Here is a 19,231-nt window from a genome sequence, read left to right on the forward strand (position 1 = left end):
TGTATGCCAGGGCAGTGTAGGTTGTGGGCATGGCACACATGGATGTGTGCCATGTCGACTCTCTGTTTTGTCCTGTACCCAGACACTCAGCCTGCAAGGGCAGTGTGTTTGTGTTAGGGTACAGGGCCTCTAAGGGTGGCACAGTAAGTGCTGCAGCCCTTAGAGGTCTTCCATGGTCACAAGGCCCTGCGTAGCTAGGGTACCATTTACCAGGGGCTGACATGTGGCCAGGGTTTGCCAATTTGGCTTTTAAGTTTTAGGGAAGGAACATTCAGCAATTAAGCAATAAGTGGGGTTTACCATGCAAGAAAGATGGCACTTTCTCACTGTTAGGTCATCTGATACACAAGGTTTTCTTTATATGCGCATCTTCCATCACATTTGTGAGCCCCACACTTATCTGGTACCATGCAGACATTGGTTTTAGGACTTCATACTGTGAAGCCTTGCATGATCTCATCCATTTACTCTTACATTTTTTTTTTAACCATTTAACAACTTTCATTTTCTTCCAATATAATAAAGCTCACTATCAAGACTTACGACAACAACAGAAAATGTGTCCAGCCTTTTTCACTAAACATATGGGTAGTTAACCTTCAAAAACTCCCTCCTCCAGTGGACACTCCTCAAGATCAACTATTTAAAGATCATAACTCGGGGGGGGGGGGCAAGGAAAACATACCAATTACGGTAGTTTGCAGTCAAAGGTATTGTCCTGAGTGTCATAAGCAAAACTCTTGCACCCAATATTAAATAAACTACACATTAGTTTAAAAAAAAAAACTTGCTTGGGGCAAAGTATTTTGGGGGCATGCTAGGCAACACAATTTAAGAAATGTAATTTGGAAACTAATTTACGAGACACTTTCAGAGATACCCCATCATAAGCTCCTGTTAACAGGAGATTATGGTTTGAGACAAAACATTCATTAAGTTGAGCAACTACTCCATATATTAGAAAGTTATTCCACTGCTCTTATGCATTACAGGTGGCCTCCTACTGGGAAGAACAGTGGCAATTTATGGAGTATGAAAGGAGTTCAAATAGAACTGCTCCTAAACCTGTAAGAGATCAGGTAGATGGTCTTATCTTTGACCTTGAGAAAGATCTAAGTTAGGCACATATTGACCATAGGGAACTTGTCACTTTAAATTCTTCTTGAGCACATATTGCCTCAGTCATTACTTAAGGACGCACAGACTTTTGTACTAATGTTCATTTGTAGAAGGTGTCTCATGGCCCACTCCATTAAAGAGCAAGATTAGAAGGCTAGAAATAGATTTCCTCAGAGGTCCAATGGCATGGACTAGTAACTTAAGTGGTTTTAACTTTCAGCTCTTAAGTTTCCTTATAAAAGCATTTTACCGGGTCCCTGGAAAGTAAGCGAATGCAACACTACAGTATTTCTTCCTAAGTCATTCAATGCCCTTGTCAAAAGGCTATTACATTAAAAACTTACCAACAATGCCTCCGTGTTAGTGTCTCTAGGTGGGTTTTTCATTAATCCGTTCACCCGTGGACTGGATGGTTCATTGTCCGACAATATGATGACGTCTGGCGACGTTGCTCTCTTTTCCCGCTTGATTTCACTGTGGGATTAAAGAGATTAAATCAATGATAAAGGCACATTCTGTCAATTAGCATTAAGACTGTGACAATAGTTTTTTGTCCCTATGCATGAATATTTTCTGCAACCCTCCATCAAAATACTGCGGAGTCTGATGAAACTAATTAGGCTATTTCAAGGTGTGCCTTCAATGGAATAAAAAGGAATTAGCAAAGCAAAGTGGCCTCTCAATGCAAAAGGTTGCTGGTTGCCGCCATTAGCTTTGTTAATACTTGAGAAATTGTGCCTGCATTGGCAAAGTAAAAACCATACCTGCAAGCTGTCTATCTGGAAGGATTTCCTATATTTCCCAAGCCAGCGGTCAATTTGCATATAGACTCAATGTGGCAGCCATTTTGGAACCTTTTCCAGAGATTCAGGATGGCTGCTAGATTAAAACTAGTAGTTCCAAGATGGCAGCCACGTTGGACGGTATAAATGTAACCCTTCAACATGGCTAAATGATTTTTCTATACTTTCAATATACAGCCTTTGTCAAAGGCAATAGATTAGGGCAGAGAGAGAGGGGCAGAGAATTGGAAAGACACCAAGACGTGCAATGCTTTGTGTCAGGGTGGAGGGGGAACATGGAGGCAGTTTAGAGGACCAACAGAACAGAGAAACACTGGGCTGGGGAGACAGAAGGGAATGGAAGAAAGAGAAAACTAGCAAGAGAAAAAAGGACGAGGACAATTAAGTGCTTAGTCACAAATGCCATAGAGAAACACAAGGAAAATTGTTCCTGGATAACAGTGCAAGGATCCGCTGAAACAATTAAAAAAATGTTTTTAAATCAGGATGAAATCTGAATGCTCCTTGGTTGGAACAAACAAGAATAGGTATGAAAGTCAAACAAATCAGAATTAGGGATTAAATAAAGAAAGCTGTGCATGCAAGAGCATGGTGCGGACCTAAAGCGAACTTTACGTGTTCCTTGAAGTGTTGGTTACGAGGCTGGCTCTGAAAAGGCATCCAAAGCAGCCTGTAGATAGCTCCACAAAGAGTTTTGGAAGTTGAAGGGGGTCTAAAGTACTGCAGAAGAATATTTTGTGTTGTGACCAAATACATAAGTACATTTAATGAAGATATAGGGCTGAACAAATAGACAAATACTCTTCATTACATATAATAAACAAAAACCTGGTATACAAATGGGTGCTGAATGGGTATTGCTGCTTTAGTGATTTCAGTTCTGACTCTCATGCCTTGAAGAGTCTGTTACCAGTTTATAAATTAACTACGTAAGATTATTAAAACAGGACCAGAGAACATGGTGGCCACGTGTTAAGGCAGCTGTGGGCGCCAGCGAGGGGAAAATGGAGCCGCAGGCACTGAGAAGCTCCTGACTGCATTGCGGAAACGACGTACCGGTTTGCGATGGTGTAACCGGCTGAGTCGGCAGGTTTCGGGCCATCGAGTTGCTGGGATTCAGGATCGTGGTGGAGAGAGGCGGCCAAGGAGCTTCGGCGCTGGAGGGTGGACGGCGTTGGGGTCGGTGGCAGAGGCAGCACAAGTCGTACTCCAGGACAAAGATCCCTGCAGTCTTCCTCTCTGGGGGACCTGAGATGGGGAAAGCCGGGAGAGAGGAAAAACAGCACTAAAAAAAAGAGCGGGTAAGAACTCTTCAGTCCCTACCTATGGAGAAAGGTGAGGCTGGTGATAACAATTCAATGTATACCTTGCTAACTAGGAATATCAGCGGGGCAAGGTAAGACATTTACAGTTTTTTCCAATAGAGTCCCCTCTGGGTACAGTTCAGGAAGCAAAGAACGTGACCAACGGAAGGCGGGGTCGGCAGGGTGGGGGCGACCAGGGCTTTGCAAGGCAGGAAAACCGGTAAATCCCCATCAAAAAACACTAGGGAAAGAACTAAAAAGCTAACAACCCTACCAATTAAAATAACACTCTTGCTCAAGTCATTTTTCAGTGTTTTACCCAGCCTTCAGAGAAGGGGAAGCTCTAAAGAAGTGATCTCTGTTAAAAGTGTGGGAATGGAGGCACCTAATTTGGTTTTGAATGCTATAGAGAGTGACAAGAGTAGCGCACCCCCCTCAAATTTGGACTAATTAGGTCGGAATTAATTCCAGAATAGCCCAAATGAATATAGTCACAGTCCCCACTAGCAACAGGTTTGTAGTTTTGGCAGTGACTGAATCGCCAGAGGAGGCTGAAGATCCTTATACACGGAGGGATAAAAATGGCGAAAGCAGATAGGTGTCCCTGGGAAAAGCAGATCACTCACTGAGGAGTATCCTATTGGAGTTAAACGAAATTAAGAGTTGTTTTGAAGTTTCAGAGGCTAATCAGCTCTGCACACAAGCTTCATGCTCCGAGTTAACACAAAAATTGGATGAGGTTACTTTTCACACTAAGGCCTTGGAAGATGAGGTTGGACAAATCAAAAAAGATATGACAAAAAAATGCAACTGAGATCCCCAAGTTGGTTAAGCAAAACTAAAGGCTAAGGAATGATTTTGAGAGACTGGAGAATAACTCACGATGAAACAACCCACGGGTTTTCGAATATTCCGGTAGCAGGGGAGGGTACGGATATGAAGGCCTTTATAATTAACATACTAAGGAACACAGTCCTAAAGGATAATGACATCAACCTTGAACAAGAGATCCAAGGAGCCTTTCCGACAACCCCCAAAGGATCAAACCCAGGAAGATCTTAGTGAATTTTCTTTCATACTCTGTTAAAGAAGCAATCCTTAGCAGGGCCCTAAAAGATGGGCCATATACAGTGAAGGGATTTCAAGACAAGACCGGAGGTTATAAATATGCAGATTACTTTTGTGAGAAGTTGGCCTGATATATGATGTCACTAATTCTAGTGTACACCTTGTATCAGTCCAAACAACCCTTATGGTGATTGGTTGTAAAGTCAACCTTATAGACCAGCTATCCTAGTGGTAGCATGGACAAGAGCAGTCTTAGGCTAAACGCTGAATGGCATGTGAAGCCAGCTGTTATACCATATGTAATCCCTTGAATACCAAATGAAAGGACACCACAACAGATATATATATAAAAATAGAATGTATTTATTCTAGGCAAACCCTCAGCACTCTTTATGAGATTCGAGGTAAGTACAACACAGTCTTATTTAAGCATACATGAAGTCACACAGGTAAGTAAATACAGTTAGGCCCTAGGGGCCACGCAAACCATATACTAAGTAAGTGGTATAAGGACCACTATCACGAACACAGGATAGGCCTATGGAATCGCTGGGGCTACACTATACTACCAAAGGTTAGGAAGTGGGAGGCCCACGGGGTTCAGGTGCAGAGTGGAAACACTCACGCGTAATGCGTAAAAGTCGATAGAATTACTAGCAGTTAGAAATAAGCAGTTTTAGGACACTTCTGGTATAGCTAGAAAGTCGAGACTCGGAAACTAGACCCTAGGATAGTCAATACCCTTGTGAGCACCGAAGTACCCAAGTTACCTAGCCCACGGGCTGCGGGTGCATAAGTGTGAACTTGCGTCGGGTTTCGTCGTGGACTTCTATGGATGCCTGAAGGAAAGTTGCTGACAGGCAGTCAGTGAAGAGTGTCCGGTGGATCCCAAGGTAGGGATCAAGAAGGAAGGAACCTGCAAGCAGAAGGGACAGAGTCTAGGTCACCAGCCAGGAGCCGGGAAGGAACCAGGCGATGTCGTGAAGATGTAGGTGAAGAGGTGAAGCTTGTCGCAGCAGCCACGGGTACCAGGAGACGTCGAGGACGACCAGGACCAGGAGGTGAGCTGTCCCACGAAGGCTTTTGCTGTTGGCGGCGACGAAGTCGAGTCAGGACCCAACAAGCCTTGGCAAGCGGAACCCACGCAGGATGGAGGACTTGCTTCTGGTGCAGACCAGGAAGGTCTGGGGTGCTTCTCTTTTACAGAGGAGCGGGTGCCAGTCTGGAGGAGCGGGACCAGCAAGATGAAAGTAAAGGTTCGTCGTCGCAGAGGCTACTAGCCAACGGGCCAGCAACCGGACAACACGTCGAGCAACACAGGTGCAGAAGGGCCCCACGCAGAACACGTGAAGTGTGGGGAGCTGGTCTTCTTTGCAGATGGTGCTCGGGAGTGGGGCTTCTCAATTCCCCAAGCACAGCCTCGAGGAAGCCTCAGAAGTCGCGCTAGTCAGTTACTAGCCACTTTTCCCAAGTCGCCGGTCTCACGTCCCTCGTCGCCTCCACGGGTCTCAGCTTCGGTGGAGAGGTGGATCTGGGTCAGAGGTGTTTGGAAGTCACGGCGCTGGTCAGTCTCTGCAGTCGTCCCTCGTAGGATCAGTCGCAAAGCAAGCAGCGGTCGCTGGATGGTGCCTGGTTGCCCAGGGTGGTCACTCCTTGGCCACAAGGGAGATTTCTTCAGTCTTCTTCCTGAGGTCGAATGTCGATGGTCCAGAGTTTCTGTTCAAGTTGCAGATTCAGGTTAATCTAATTTAGCAGGGCTCAACTAGCTACTAATATACTGGGCTAGTGGGCTGGGCTACCTGCAAGGTCCCTCCTATGGGTGGGACCAGGAAGGGGCGTGGCTACACCCCCTTTCCTTTGTCCAGTTTCGCACCAGAGCTGGGGCTGGAGTGCCCCAGCATCAGTTTGAACTGGACTATGCATGAGACACCTTGTGTTGCCCAGGCAGTGTCTCGTTTCATTCAACCCTCCCTGCCCCAATACACTAAATCCTGTCTAGGGTGGTGCTCGCACCTCCCAAGGCAGGAAACCTATTGTCCAAGCCTCCCTCGCTGGAAGGACTCCCAGCAGCAGGAGGTCAGACTTGTGTCTGTGGCAGCAGCATCCATTTTGTGATGCTGGGGCTCTGGTTAACTTTAACCGGGTAAGTAGGTTTCAACAGGTCTTCTCCCTCTAGAAGGGAGGAATAATATCCTCATTGCCAGAAATGGTATGGGGGTATTATTCCAAAGTGTTAGACACCTTACACGACATGTTTCGATAAAGCCGAACCATAGTTACTGTTAGACCTGTCAGCCCTTTGGGTGGTCCCTCCTCATCATTATTTATTTTGTCCCACTTTTGCCTCAAACCCTGTTAGTATTTTTCCTTTTTGGGAACCACCAGACTTTTTCGTATTGATGCAGATTCAGGGAGCCATTTTATCTACCCCTGGAACTTCTGTCTGAGGGCCTGGAGCACAAAATGGTGGCCACCTGTGACCTCATCAGAACCCACTGGAACCTACCAGCACCTTCCAGAACATTCCAGAACCCTGTGACAGTTGGAGGCGGTTTGGAATGTTGAGAAGCTAAAGCCAGAGTTGACAGTTGGAGCTGGCAGTTGGCACCTGACTGGTGAAGAGAGAGGAGCAGAAACCTGAAGGAGGAAGGAGTGAGGCAGCAGGGGTGGAAACTTGTGCCTGGAGTGGGGTCCATAAACCCACCCTTGATACTAGTCCCTACTGACTGAGCCCAGCCTGGAGCCCTGTGTGGGACAAAGCAAGAAAAACCATCTTAAGGACCTGGACAGCAGGAACAGGCCTTAGAAGTAAAGAAAAGCAAGAATCTGACATGTTTATTGGTTTCCCTGGAGTCCGACGTCGAGAAGCCTGAGACCTGGAGCCCGAGGTGGAGAAGCGGCGCTGACTGGAAAGCAGACGTCGTACCCGGAGCCGCCAGAGGTCGAGAGAGGGCGCCGACGGAGGTCGTGAGGAGTACCAGAGGTCGAGGAGGAAGTCACCCGAGGTCGAGTGAGCGGCGTCGACGGGGGAGTGAAGTCCGCCCTCCGGAGTCACCGGAGACCGAGGTGAAGCGTGCCGGAGGTCGGGAGTGGAGATCGCACTCCGGAGTCGCCGGAACCTGAAGAGAATCGTGCCGGAGGTCGGGAGTGGAGGTCGCACTCCGGAGTCGCCGGAACCTGAAGAGAATCGTGCCGGAGGTCGGGAGTGGAGGTCGCACTCCGGAGCCGGCGGAAGTCGACATCGAGCCAAGACAGCCCGACGTCATCGAATCGGAGGTCGACATCGAGCCGAGGCCGCCGACATCGAACCGGAGCTGCCCGAAGTCGACATCGAGCCAAGACAGCCCGACGTCATCGAATCGGAGATCGACATCGAGCCGAGGCCGCCGACATCGAACCGGAACCGCCTACCGGCGTCGTCAAGAACTGACATTGTGCCGAGGCCGCCGACATCGAACCGGAACCGCCTCACGGCGTCGACACGACTCCAGCGGCGTCGGAGCTTCATAAAAAGGGCAGTAAGTGGAATAGAGGGCGCCTAAGGCCCTGTGGAGCTCTAAGAGACCATCCCAAGGGATAAAGAGGTGTTCGAACCAGCCTGGAAGTGCCAGGGGTGGACTGAGACTGATACAGTGACCTGTGTGAGGGGTGGTGTAGTTTGGGAGAGCCAGATTCCTAGATTACTCTTGATCTACCTCAGTTTTAGCCTCAGCCTTACCCAAGCTAGGTGAGACACCCACAGACCATCCACCTAACCACAAGCTGTGACTGGGCCAAATCAGCCCATAGTATTTTAAATGTGATCTGATTTTACAAATGTCATTGTTGGCTGGTATTATTTATTGAGGGTACCGTATTTATTGTATTTATCTAAATTATTCCTGTAATGTATTTATTGTCCTGAGCTAACTTATTCCTGTACAGTATTTATTCCCTCACAGTATTTATTTGACCTGAACCTATTTATTGCACCTGTAAAGTGTTACTATTTATTTGACCTGCACTTTTTAAGGAGAAGCCTTGTGTTCTGTGATTGTATTATTATTTATTTAATCAGCAACTAAGAGAAGAGAAGATAAACACAGAGATATTTTCATAATTTTTAAGGTGTAGTGTCGTTTTTGGAACGGATGCACGCATGGTTATTGTATGGGTATTGCGTATGCTTAACACGGTGCCTGACCCCTGACCACTCGAGCCAAGCTACCACTGTGTATGTCTGGAAGGACCCCGTTACCACCACCCTTTCCGGTGTGGGAGTGGGGTTTTTCTAACAGTTACCATAACCGTTTAAGATTATAAGGCACTTTAAGAGTATATGGTAGGCTATGTCATAGAACAGCTACAAGGACATGGTTCCGAAAGCTGCAGACAGCTTAGCTCATGCTAGAGCACCATCTCACATGTTACCAAGCACTCTGCCTCCAGGATTGTTAAGGACTGCCATAGGAGTGGCTGATAGGTACACGTGTCTATATATAGGGTAGGTATAGGAATATTAAACCTAAGCAAGGGGTGATTACACGACCTTGCCCCAGCTGAGTGATCAGCCAGTTGTGTCATAATGGAAGGCCAGGCCAGGGGTGGCATAATACATGCTGCAGCCCCTGGTAGGCCTAGGGTACATCTATGCCCTGGGTACCCTAGGTACACTGTACAGGGGCCAATAAGGTGACCCTATCCAATTGGGTTATGCACCTAAAGTACATAGTATTAGTTTAGAGAGAGAACAGCTGGGCTGTGGGTCTGATTGGCAGGCCCACAGCCACATCTAAGTCGAAAACCAGTGAAGCAAAAGCAAAAAGTGGGGGTGAACATAGAAAGCAGACCCTACTCTCCTACAACTTTTATTGCCACCTCCTTGCAGCACTTCAAAGTATTACAACTATGGAAGCTGGGGGCCAATGTCCAATTAAAATTCCCCGCAATGCTTTGCATAATGTGGGATAACCAAACGTATAATTATCGCACAGTTGAGGATATCGACGCATTAATGGATAAAAGAAAAAAGAAAAAGGAACTTGAAAAATGATAAGCAGTCTACTAAGGACCGGCTGATTCAGGAATATGGAAAACGAAACTTGGATTTGTTGAAGTGCGGCAAGTTTGTTTATTTCTCCAGTATTGGGGTGTCTTTCATCGATTCACATGCTTGAATATTCCCAGTCGTCGGAGTGGGAGTCCCACGGTAAATAATATAGCAATATATACAGTCATAATATATAAGTAATCATATAAAACAGAGATATAAAAGGGTGATAAGCATCAAGAATGTCCCTATATGAAATCTCCATAGAGATACATGGAGAGAGAAAAAAGACATTCGCAGTCTATCTCTGTCATTATGTTGGTCCAAACTACAGCCAATCAGGCGCCAGCTCCTCTCTAGAAACCTTCTCCTCAGAGCTCCTCACCTCAGATTTTCTACCGCACTTCGTGTGAAAGGGAGTCTCCCTGAGCTCTGCATCTTCAAGTAAGAAGTCTCTGTTTAGAGCTTGTTCCTCTTGTGGAAAGCTGCGCTTATATTCAGAGGATCCACACAGTAAGTGTATTTACTGTCTTTACCCTATACCCGCCGCTGTGAGCTTCCCCAGGCCACTGCAACCCCCCACTCTGGCGGGAAGCTTGGCCGGAAACCCCAAATAAGGACAGGGGATGTGCCAGCCTGCCAACCCCACCCCTCAGGTGGGGGAGGCAAGGTGAAGCACATCTCCGGGCTCTCGCCATCTTGAAGATGGGAAGCCCTGCCCAATCAGGACTAGGCTACTGCAGGATAGGGGGTGTACCCACCCCAGGACAAGGACCCATTGGTCCCTGCCCTTCACCTACCTGTAACGCCCCTAAATCTAGTATTTAGGGGCACCCTGAACCTTCCTTCCCCAGATTCCAGATTCCGAAATTACAAGAAGAGCGAGAAGAAAAGAAGACCTGCCCTGCAGCTGCGAAGGAGAGGGAGACACCAACTGCTTTGGCCCCAGCCCTACCGGCCTGTCGACCTCGAAACTGCTCCTGCTCCAAGCCCGGCATCTCTTGTGGCCAGCAACCTCAGAAACCCCGGAGGACCTGGCTACCTTTGAACTCTGATCCCCTGGGACTCCCATGAGTAGAGGCTCTACTCAGAACCTACCTTTCACCCCTGGCAGCAGCCCGGAACCGCGAACCCAGCACACTCTGCACCAGCCAAGCCTGGCCGGTGCCGGAGTGAACAAAGACCACGAGGACGACCCCACGGCGACTGTGACCCAGAGTCCGGCACCCAAGGACCTCCCTCAACACTCCTGAAGAAGCCTGCAGCCTCAGAACCAAATACGATCAACAGAGGGTAAGATTTCCCAACACCAAAAGGCACCCCTGCACCCGGCGGCCCCCTGTGCCCAATCCCGGGGTACCTACCTATCCTCCAACTACCCAACTTACCTCTCGAAGTGGTGGTGGCACCTGAAGAGTCCTCGTCCCCGAGCTTGCAGTCTTTTTCTAAACTGGAGATTTCCCATTGAAATCAATTAGGCGCCCGAAGGCTCAAAAGCACTCTGCACCCAGCCGCCCGAGTGGCACTGGCAGTGAAAACTCTACACCTACCTACTTCCCCACTTGCCCTGAGTAGGTGACCAGGAGCCCAGCCCCCACAGCCACGGGGCCTGCTAGCCAGCAGTCACCAACCACGGGCCCCCTGCCTCCCATAGGATAACATTGGGCCTACCTCACTCTGCACCCGGCTGCCCCTGTTCCCTGAGGGTGTAACAACTGTACTTACCTGACTCTGGGAGACCCCCGAGTCTATACTAAGAACCTTAACTCTGCCAGTCGAATACTTACCCAAAAGCCGATAACTCACTATTCTTCCATAGGGTAACATTGACTGGTTTCACTTGAAGAAAAAAAAGTGTGGAGTTTCTAAACTTTAAAATATTCACCTAAAATCAACTGAGCAACGAAATCGAAAATACTCACCTGCTATTAGAAGAGATCCCAGTGCTGGATCTTGGTGCCCAGCACTGACCCTGAAAAGTAATCACAACCATACTTACCGCGAACTCAATTTTCTTCGATAGGAAACCATTGACTGTTTTTCTGTGAAATTTCTTCTAAGTGTCGATTTTTGAAAACTGCAAATATTCTTTAAAAATCGTACCAGCTGTGAAAACGTATAACAGGAAAACAAAATAAGCTTTACGAGAGAGACAATAGTATTGGCCCATGAGTAGTCACATGACAGGGGTGACCAATAAGGCAACGAGTCTCTTAGAATAAATAGAAGACTGCGGGAGATAACAGCGGAAATCGCAAACCGCATGAAGGAATTATCCCCGCATGGACGAAATAGCCTGCATCTCATAGGTAAGAGAAATAGGAGGGTAAAACAGATTGCGAGATCACTTGTTTTCGCTGGAATCTAGTAGAGGAACCGTTGGCTTTATTATAACTTTGCCAGTGGTTAACATAACTTAGAAACCCTTCAAAAACTCTTTTCTCATTATAGAACAGGGGAATTAACAAACAGAGGACGTCTCATCTAGTGTCGGTCCTCACACAGATCCTATTCGAGCCTAATACTACAGATTGAAAGAAAAGGGACAACATGCGGGCCATATCATAACATCAACAAGAAGGTAGGAATGGATCCAATATATTGAGGGGCGAATGAGATGAGTTTAGAAGGTCGTATATAGAATGGACATGACCCCAACATGTATGCATTATAGATCAGGATATATTGACAACAGCAGCCGGGATAACCGAACAAACAAGAAACAGTTCCCAACATCCCATGACAAGCCGTAGCAGAATAACTCGAGCGAAAACGGAAATAAGGTGAGAATATCTAGATCACACAACCCAGAAGTATGGGGTAAAGTAGTGCAGTTTAGAAAACGCAAAATAGACTGGACATGATCAAATCTATATGCCTTACAGATTATCTAACAGCGACTAACGAAGGCGGAACATCTAATCCCGAAAAAAATAAGAAATGTTGCCCATCTATCTATAGTGGGTTGCAATAATAAGGATAAAAGAAAGAAGAATATACTCAGGTGAGAACATCCATTATATATAGTTTAAAAAATATGAACATGGTGGGTCTAAAAGAGGAACTTGGAGAACGCAAATCAAGCACCTATAGTTAAGGTGAGGGAACCTAAGACAAAACTCTTGGATAGCGAATGACCTAGACAGAAATATAGAAAAGAGGGTAATAAATGGGCCAGTCTGGATAGCTTAAAGTTCAAAATAAACAATCAGGAATAAGGCTTATATTGGATAATTGACCAATACATAATTATAAAATCTTTTTTCCTTTAGCCGGGAATTTATAACTTAACACCGAATGAGAGAAAACACCGATCACTGGTCTTGATAAAGATAGCGGCACAAAGACAGCCCATCGAAATGCGTCGACGCATAGGACAAACACAATCCAAAGAAACGGATATCCGCTTGTAGAGATAAAGAGGTCCAAATTTCACAAGTGTTTAATCCTTAGAATTGTCTAAACTGGATGTGTAGCATATGACAAAGTGTAGTGTCTTTTTATGTTGTGTTCCCTCTGTTATGCGGGTTCATAATAGGGTTATGTATTGTATTTTATTTGATCTTTTGACTTTCTTATAAATTATACAGTGAACGCTCCTAGGTCGCAGTTTTCTTCGTGTGAACTTTCACTTTAAAAAGAATTTTGCTCCTCTTAAGTTGCTTCAAGGGAAGAAGGTAGCCAACAGCCATCCACTTTCAAAGTCGCAAGACAACGCGATTTAAAGTTCGTTCCCGATGGGAATAAAATTGGCATCTTTTTTTCAATTCCAACTAGCGTTCGTGAGAAAATATTGTCAGATGGTGGGGGAAAACTACAGAGGGCGTAAATGGCTGAAAAGCAGCATACTGCACATGCCAGTAATCGGGATGTAGATGAGACCGTTGTAATGAAAACTTCAGAATCCCTTTAACGGACCCATGAATTTACTGGCTAGGAAGTCCGCCGCTCTGGAAACCCGTGTCAGACATTGAGGGGCTGTAATTCCCCAATGAAAAAGTCCTGCGGAATGTTGTTCTCGCGGTCTCCCGGTTAAGGGGACCGCATCTGGCACCAGTAGGCTGCCTGGCACTCCAGGGGACTAGAGAAGAAAACATGCGGCCTCTTTTGTCGGTGAACTTTTCTTTATGGACTGCTGGAGATGGAGTGAGTGCAAGCTCTTTTGTGTAGCGCCGGGAGTAGGAGGAGGATTGGAGCCACCCAGAGGGACTCGAATCCTCTTCACCGGCTATTGCTGTCTTTGCTCCTTTGCAGACAATGCGCCTTAAGCCGTTAAGAGGGTCACGGCTTGGGCTGGAGTTTTAGCCAGGCCTGATGCCTTCCAGTCTGGGGTGACGCAGTTACTCCTCTGATTGGCCACTTTCCTGGGTGGTCGACTTTCGCAGCCAATAAAGGAATAGCAAAGCCTATGGGTGATAGGGAAGGCGGGGGTAGTGGTGGTGAGGACCTTGCTACTTGGGGTGAAGGCAAAGAGGAGGGTGTCGTGTAACGAGCACATCTACGATTTCAATGAATGGAGGAGGGGAGTAAAGCCTGTCACTGAACGGGGTCTCCTATTTGGGCTGCAAAGGCAGCCGCAATCTTACATTGATTTATTTGGGGGGGGGGGGGGGGGGTGTTTAGGAGCTGCACGTTGTGGATGAGCCGAGAAAGAGCTGCATTCTTTGCAGTGCTCGAGGTGTCGAGTGGCATTGAGTGTGTGTTAGGGGGTCCAGTCATGTGAAATGGGATAATTAAACGCTACTACAGGGTGTGTCCTGGGTTAATTGCATGGCAGGCCCAAGAGTAGTGCAGTCTTGCACAGTTACTGCGTACTTACGATCATAATTGTCAGGCACCGCCAGGATATTGTGGCATTGATTTGAAAATTTTGCGGCATAAAAAGGAAATTTTCAGGCACACAACTGCATTTATAGCGGCATTTTGCACCAAAATTCGTGGGTAGACCAAATCTGTTTTACTGTTCTATCGTTGAAGTAACGGACAGATGGGTATCCTGTGTGCCCATTGATTAAAACACATCTATAGCTGGATTACAAATGTCCTGTTTGCGCAAGGATTACAGTCACAAGTATTGATGATGCACGTGATAGTTGAGAGGTGCGATAAATATCTTACTTACCCTTTTGTTAAATTTTGGCTGGGAAATCCTGCTAGAATTTAACAAAGGGGAAAAGACTCCATATTTGGTGTAGCAAGTTGATTTTGGAGCAGTGAGCACAAAAATCCACGCGTTAGTCCCTAAAACATCGGAATAGGCTATCATTATCGCATCAGATGCATCTAAACACTTCAGTGCTGGAATGTGATAATTATCGCATTCAGCCCTACACGGGTCACTTCTAATCAGGACCATAGTCTCTAGCTTTATCTAACCTGTGTAGAGCTGGAGGGTCTATATTTCTTTTCCTCATGCAGCAGCTTTACATTGTAGTCATATTACTAATGCTCCACTGTTACATTGTATCCTATTCTTTATTCTGTTGCTTTGCCGTGTAGTCATATGCCTAATGCTGCAGTGTTGTATTAGAGTAATATTGAGGAGACGTTGCCTAGCCCTGCCTGTTTCCTCTCGTGATTGCATTGGCTCTCCGACAAGGCTCAGCCCTTTGAGACAACGAATCCCTCTGCAACTTTGGGCAGAGTACTCCTAGCCTCCTGCCTCCTTTTCTTTGCCTCACCCTTTGCCTCTCAGCACTTGCCTCCTTGTGCTTCTTCGGACTCTCTGCTCTTTCTCTTGCCCCTTTTCGCCACATTATCCACTCCTTCCTGTGTGCCTTTTTGCACTGTTTTCACTCTCCATGCTCTGCTTTTGCGACAACTTGTTGCTTTTTTGCTCCTTTTTCCCCTCACTATCTCCACTGCCTCACATTTGCGTTTCTTTTTACCACTTTTGACTGTTTTCACCCTTTCTCGCTCTTTCTCACCTTATAGCATTTTTTCCGATTGTGTTCACCCTCCTTCACGGGTTGCCTACCTTCACCTGCCCTCCACTGCCTGCCGCATTCTCCTGCTGCATGCTCCTGCCCCCCCCCCGCTCCCCTGGACCTTCTTAATGGCAGCCACAGCTGACTCTCGCACAGACGTGTGCCAATGGCCAGTCCAGCCACTGCACTTTTGGTCCTTTCTACCAGCATAACTACTTCGCCACAGCTCTCCACACTCTGAACCCCAGACACATCTCTCCACGCTGCTTTCTGGCCGGCTCCCAAGATGCATTCTCCTGCACCGTCTGCAGCTTCTTCTGTGCCCTCCTAGCATTCTGTTATGTCATCTCCTTTCCTACTGTCACACTCGCTTATCCGCATCTTGTGACAGACACACAACACCAGCCCCGATTTTCTTTGAGGTTGAACCAAAACTACTGCTGGAGACTAGTACAATTTATCTCCCTCATCCCTAATTCTCCCCTGGTGAATGATCATGTGCGCACTGTTCTACGGGCCCAGCCAATACTGAACAAGCATTTACAATGCAACGGTCTCGGCATTGTTAAAGTTAGAGCTATTGGCATTGCTCATGACATTTTTTTTGTTTATGTTTTTGTTTTTAAAACATGTAAAGAAACGGCAGTGTTATTTACAATGTCAATAGCTTAATAATCAGTGTGTGTGTAGGTGGCTCTGTGTGTGGGTGCAAATGCAATAGGTCTCGCATTTGAGAGTGATTAAGCTATTGACATTGTAAATAACAATGCCGTTTCTTTAACCCCTTCCCCGCTCATGACGGAACCACTCCGTCATGAGCCACGGTTGCGCTGTGCTCATGACGGAGTGGTTCCGTCATGCTACGGCCGTTGGCGGACGCTTCACCCACGCGGCGCTAATTCCCCGCCTGTGCGGGCGATTAGCGCAGTGGGCGGAGACGTGACGGAACCACTCTGTCATGAGCACAGCTCAACCGTGGCTCGTGACGGAGTGGTTCCGTCACGAGCACAGCGCCACCGCGCTGCCCCCAAACCCCCCCAGCGCCGCGCCGGAATTCCTGCCACGGCGAAGGGGTTAAATGTTTTAAAAACAAAAACAAACAAAAATAATGTCATGAGCAATGCCAATAGCTCTAACTTTACCAACGCCGAGACCATTGCATTGTAAATGCTTGTTTACGCTCTTATCGAGGAATTAAAAACCCCACTTCCAGGCCCTGTTCAGACGACCGTTAAGGAATGCGCTTACCCGAGATAGGGCCCCGATTTATGAGGCCTCCGTGCTCGACATGAAGGCCCCTTGAAGTTTACCATTCTTGTTTTCGGCCGGATCAGAGGAGTTTTATGCCTATACAGTGGAATGCCAGAAGCCTCCTCGATGCTATGTTATCAGTGGGGGCAGGGGCGGTGTTGAAAATCGTGCTCCGTGCAAAACAAAAGGTTTGGCTTTGCCGCTAGCTAAACTCGGTCTTTAGTGCTTTTATAAATGTTTGTTATGGCCACTAGTTAAATAGTAGGGAATTAAATACCCTGCTTTGTTGAAAACCGTTTAAAAGAGTCTTAAATTGTCTCTTTAAGCAAAGCTGAGTTCTAGCTATGGCTGAAAACGAAGTAAAGACTGGGAAATATTTGTGCGTTTGAAATGCACTACCAAAACCTTGCATGTGTACCAGCACGGTGCTGCAAATACAGGCACATTAGACTAGTATATATTTCGAATTTGTTTAAATAAATGCGGCTTACATTATTTAAAGTCCTGCGCTTGCGCGTGGAGCAGTTAATCAGTCATGATGCTTTATAATATAGAAAAGAGGAAATTCTTACCACGTTGGTGGATGAAGTATTGCTCCGTGCAGAGCATCCCCTTAACAGTCTAGGGACAGTTTTGTAAAAAAGGCAACAAAAGTGAACTTGCCCTGCTGCATGAGGAATAATTTGAGCAGCGCCAAACAAGCTGCTTTGCTCAATATTTTTCCCTCATGCAACTTGGTATTACCACTTATCTCCTTGGAGTTTCTGGTGGGCCTCCTCTGTTGCATGCGTCTGCTGCTGTCTTTTCACGGAAATCTTTGAGGCACCTCTGATCTCCATGGTGGAAAAAATAATCATAGCTTGCGCACACACACAAGGGGGGTTGTTGCCTCACCAGAGGGATCAGGTTTCGCAACCTCCCAACACAAAAAAAAATAAAAAGCACTTTCCGACTCCAACCACTAGATGGCGGAATATGCACAGTTTGTGAATCTAGAAGACGTCTATGCTGCAAAACCATGGTTTCCGGGCCCATGTTGGAGCAACTAGGATCATTTTGAGAGACTGGTGTTTGAGTTTGCGCACTACTAATGGAATGAATGGGAGTGGCGGAAAAGCGCACGCAAATCTGCCTGACCTATTTATCCATATCGCATTGCCCTTGGACAATGGGTCTGGATACCTGGCGGCCAAGGTTGGACATTTTGCGTTTGCGTGTGTGGCAAACAGATCTATGTCTGGATGGCCCCACATGTGAAAGAATGGATGAAGAACTTGAGGATGAAGTTCCCATTCGTGTATCTGCTGTGTCTGAGGACTGAGCAGATCCGCAATCTGATTGTGTATCCCTGGAGGATATTCTGCTAGAAGGTATATCTTTTGTGGGATGGCCCATCTCCATATGTTTTGCGCTAGTTGAGAAAGCTGCAAAGAAGTGTTCCTCCTTGTTTTTGTATACAATACATTGCTGTCATATTGTCCGTGCGGACAAGGACAGTTTTGTTGGTGAGATGTGGCTGGAATTATTTTAATACTAGAAAAAGATTGCTAGTAACTCCAGCTGGTTGGTGTGGAGCACTTTTTGTTGAGGGGTCCACCTGCCCTGAACGGGGTGGTTTAAGAGATGGGCTCCACAGCCGGTGAGTGATGCTTCCGCTGTTAGCACTATTTGTGGAACTGGGTCTAGGAATGGCCGTCCTTTTGAAAGGTTTTGTGTGTTCCTCCACTGCAGAGAGGAATGTGTGCGGCTGTCCAACAACACCAGATCTGAAAGTTGACCTCGAGCCTGGTTCCACGGACGTGCTAAGCATTCCTGTAAAGGGCGCATCTGCAGTCTTGCATGGGGTACTATGAAAATGCAAGAGGCCATCATTACTATGAGCTGCATGAACACTCGAGCTGGTAGTGAGTTTTCGGGTTGAAATTTTGTGATGAGGGTTTGCATACTGGCTATCCTGGCTGGATATGGGTGTGCAAGGGCTTTGGAAGGGTCTATTGTGGATCCTAGATACTGATGTATGACGCTGTATCTTAAAGCATTACATTGGCTCCCAGTTAGGGAGCGGATACAGTTTAAGACCTTAGTAATGTTCTTTAAGGCTCTTCATGGCAAAGGGACCAGCTACCTTACAAGACGTGTTGGTTGGTACACTCCGACTAGAGCACTTAGATCAACAGAGGGGGCACTCGCCTGTGTCCCAAAGTTCGCCTGGCAAATCTTTCAGCCTCTTAGGGGCTTAGGCATGGAACAAACTTCCGCTGCCCCTTAGACATGTGAGATCTGATGAGTTTTTAAAAAACTGTTGAAAACCTGGCTCTTTGGAAGTTAAACCATCTTTGGGCTACCAGCTATGTGATTCTGCAGTGCAGGGACACTCCTTTTGGAGTAGCTGATTGCTATATAAACTCTTTCATTCATGTATGTGGGAGGGATGGAGATGTTATTTGGTGAGGTTTATGGTGAACCCCAAGTTGTGGAGCAGATGAATTGTTTGGTAAGTGTGATGAAAACACTGGTTGTATGACTTGGCTTTTATCAGCCAGTCGTCCAGGTATGGAAACACATGAATATGTTGCCTCCGTAAGTGGGCGGCTACCACCTGGGTGCTGTGGTTACTCCGAATGAGGGAACCTTGAACTGATAGTGTTGACCGTCCACGGTAAACCTTAGATATTTCCTGTGAGCAGGGTGTATAGGCATATGGAAGTAGGCGTCCTTGAGATCTAGAGT

At 46.7% G+C, this 19,231-nt stretch overlaps 1 protein-coding gene across 9 annotated transcripts in view; it reads right to left on the reverse strand.

Moving 5' to 3' along the window:
* Nucleotides 1–19,231, reverse strand: part of GATAD2A (GATA zinc finger domain containing 2A) — a 398,521-nt gene that overhangs the window by 209,983 nt on the left and 169,307 nt on the right. For 7 of the 9 annotated variants that reach the window (XM_085639714.1, XM_085639716.1, XM_085639713.1 and 4 more), the window contains 2 exons: nucleotides 2,979–3,170; nucleotides 1,464–1,593 (listed from right to left, as the gene is read on the reverse strand). In XM_085639714.1, the coding sequence (XP_085495840.1) occupies nucleotides 1,464–1,593; nucleotides 2,979–3,170 (322 nt within the window). The remainder of the gene's footprint in view (nucleotides 1–1,463; nucleotides 1,594–2,978; nucleotides 3,171–19,231) is intronic. The other 2 variants (XM_085639718.1, XM_085639719.1) reach the window with 1 other exon arrangement.

This window comes from Triturus cristatus, chromosome 12 (genome assembly GCF_964204655.1).
Source record: "Triturus cristatus chromosome 12, aTriCri1.1, whole genome shotgun sequence".
NCBI lineage: Eukaryota > Metazoa > Chordata > Amphibia > Caudata > Salamandridae > Triturus > Triturus cristatus.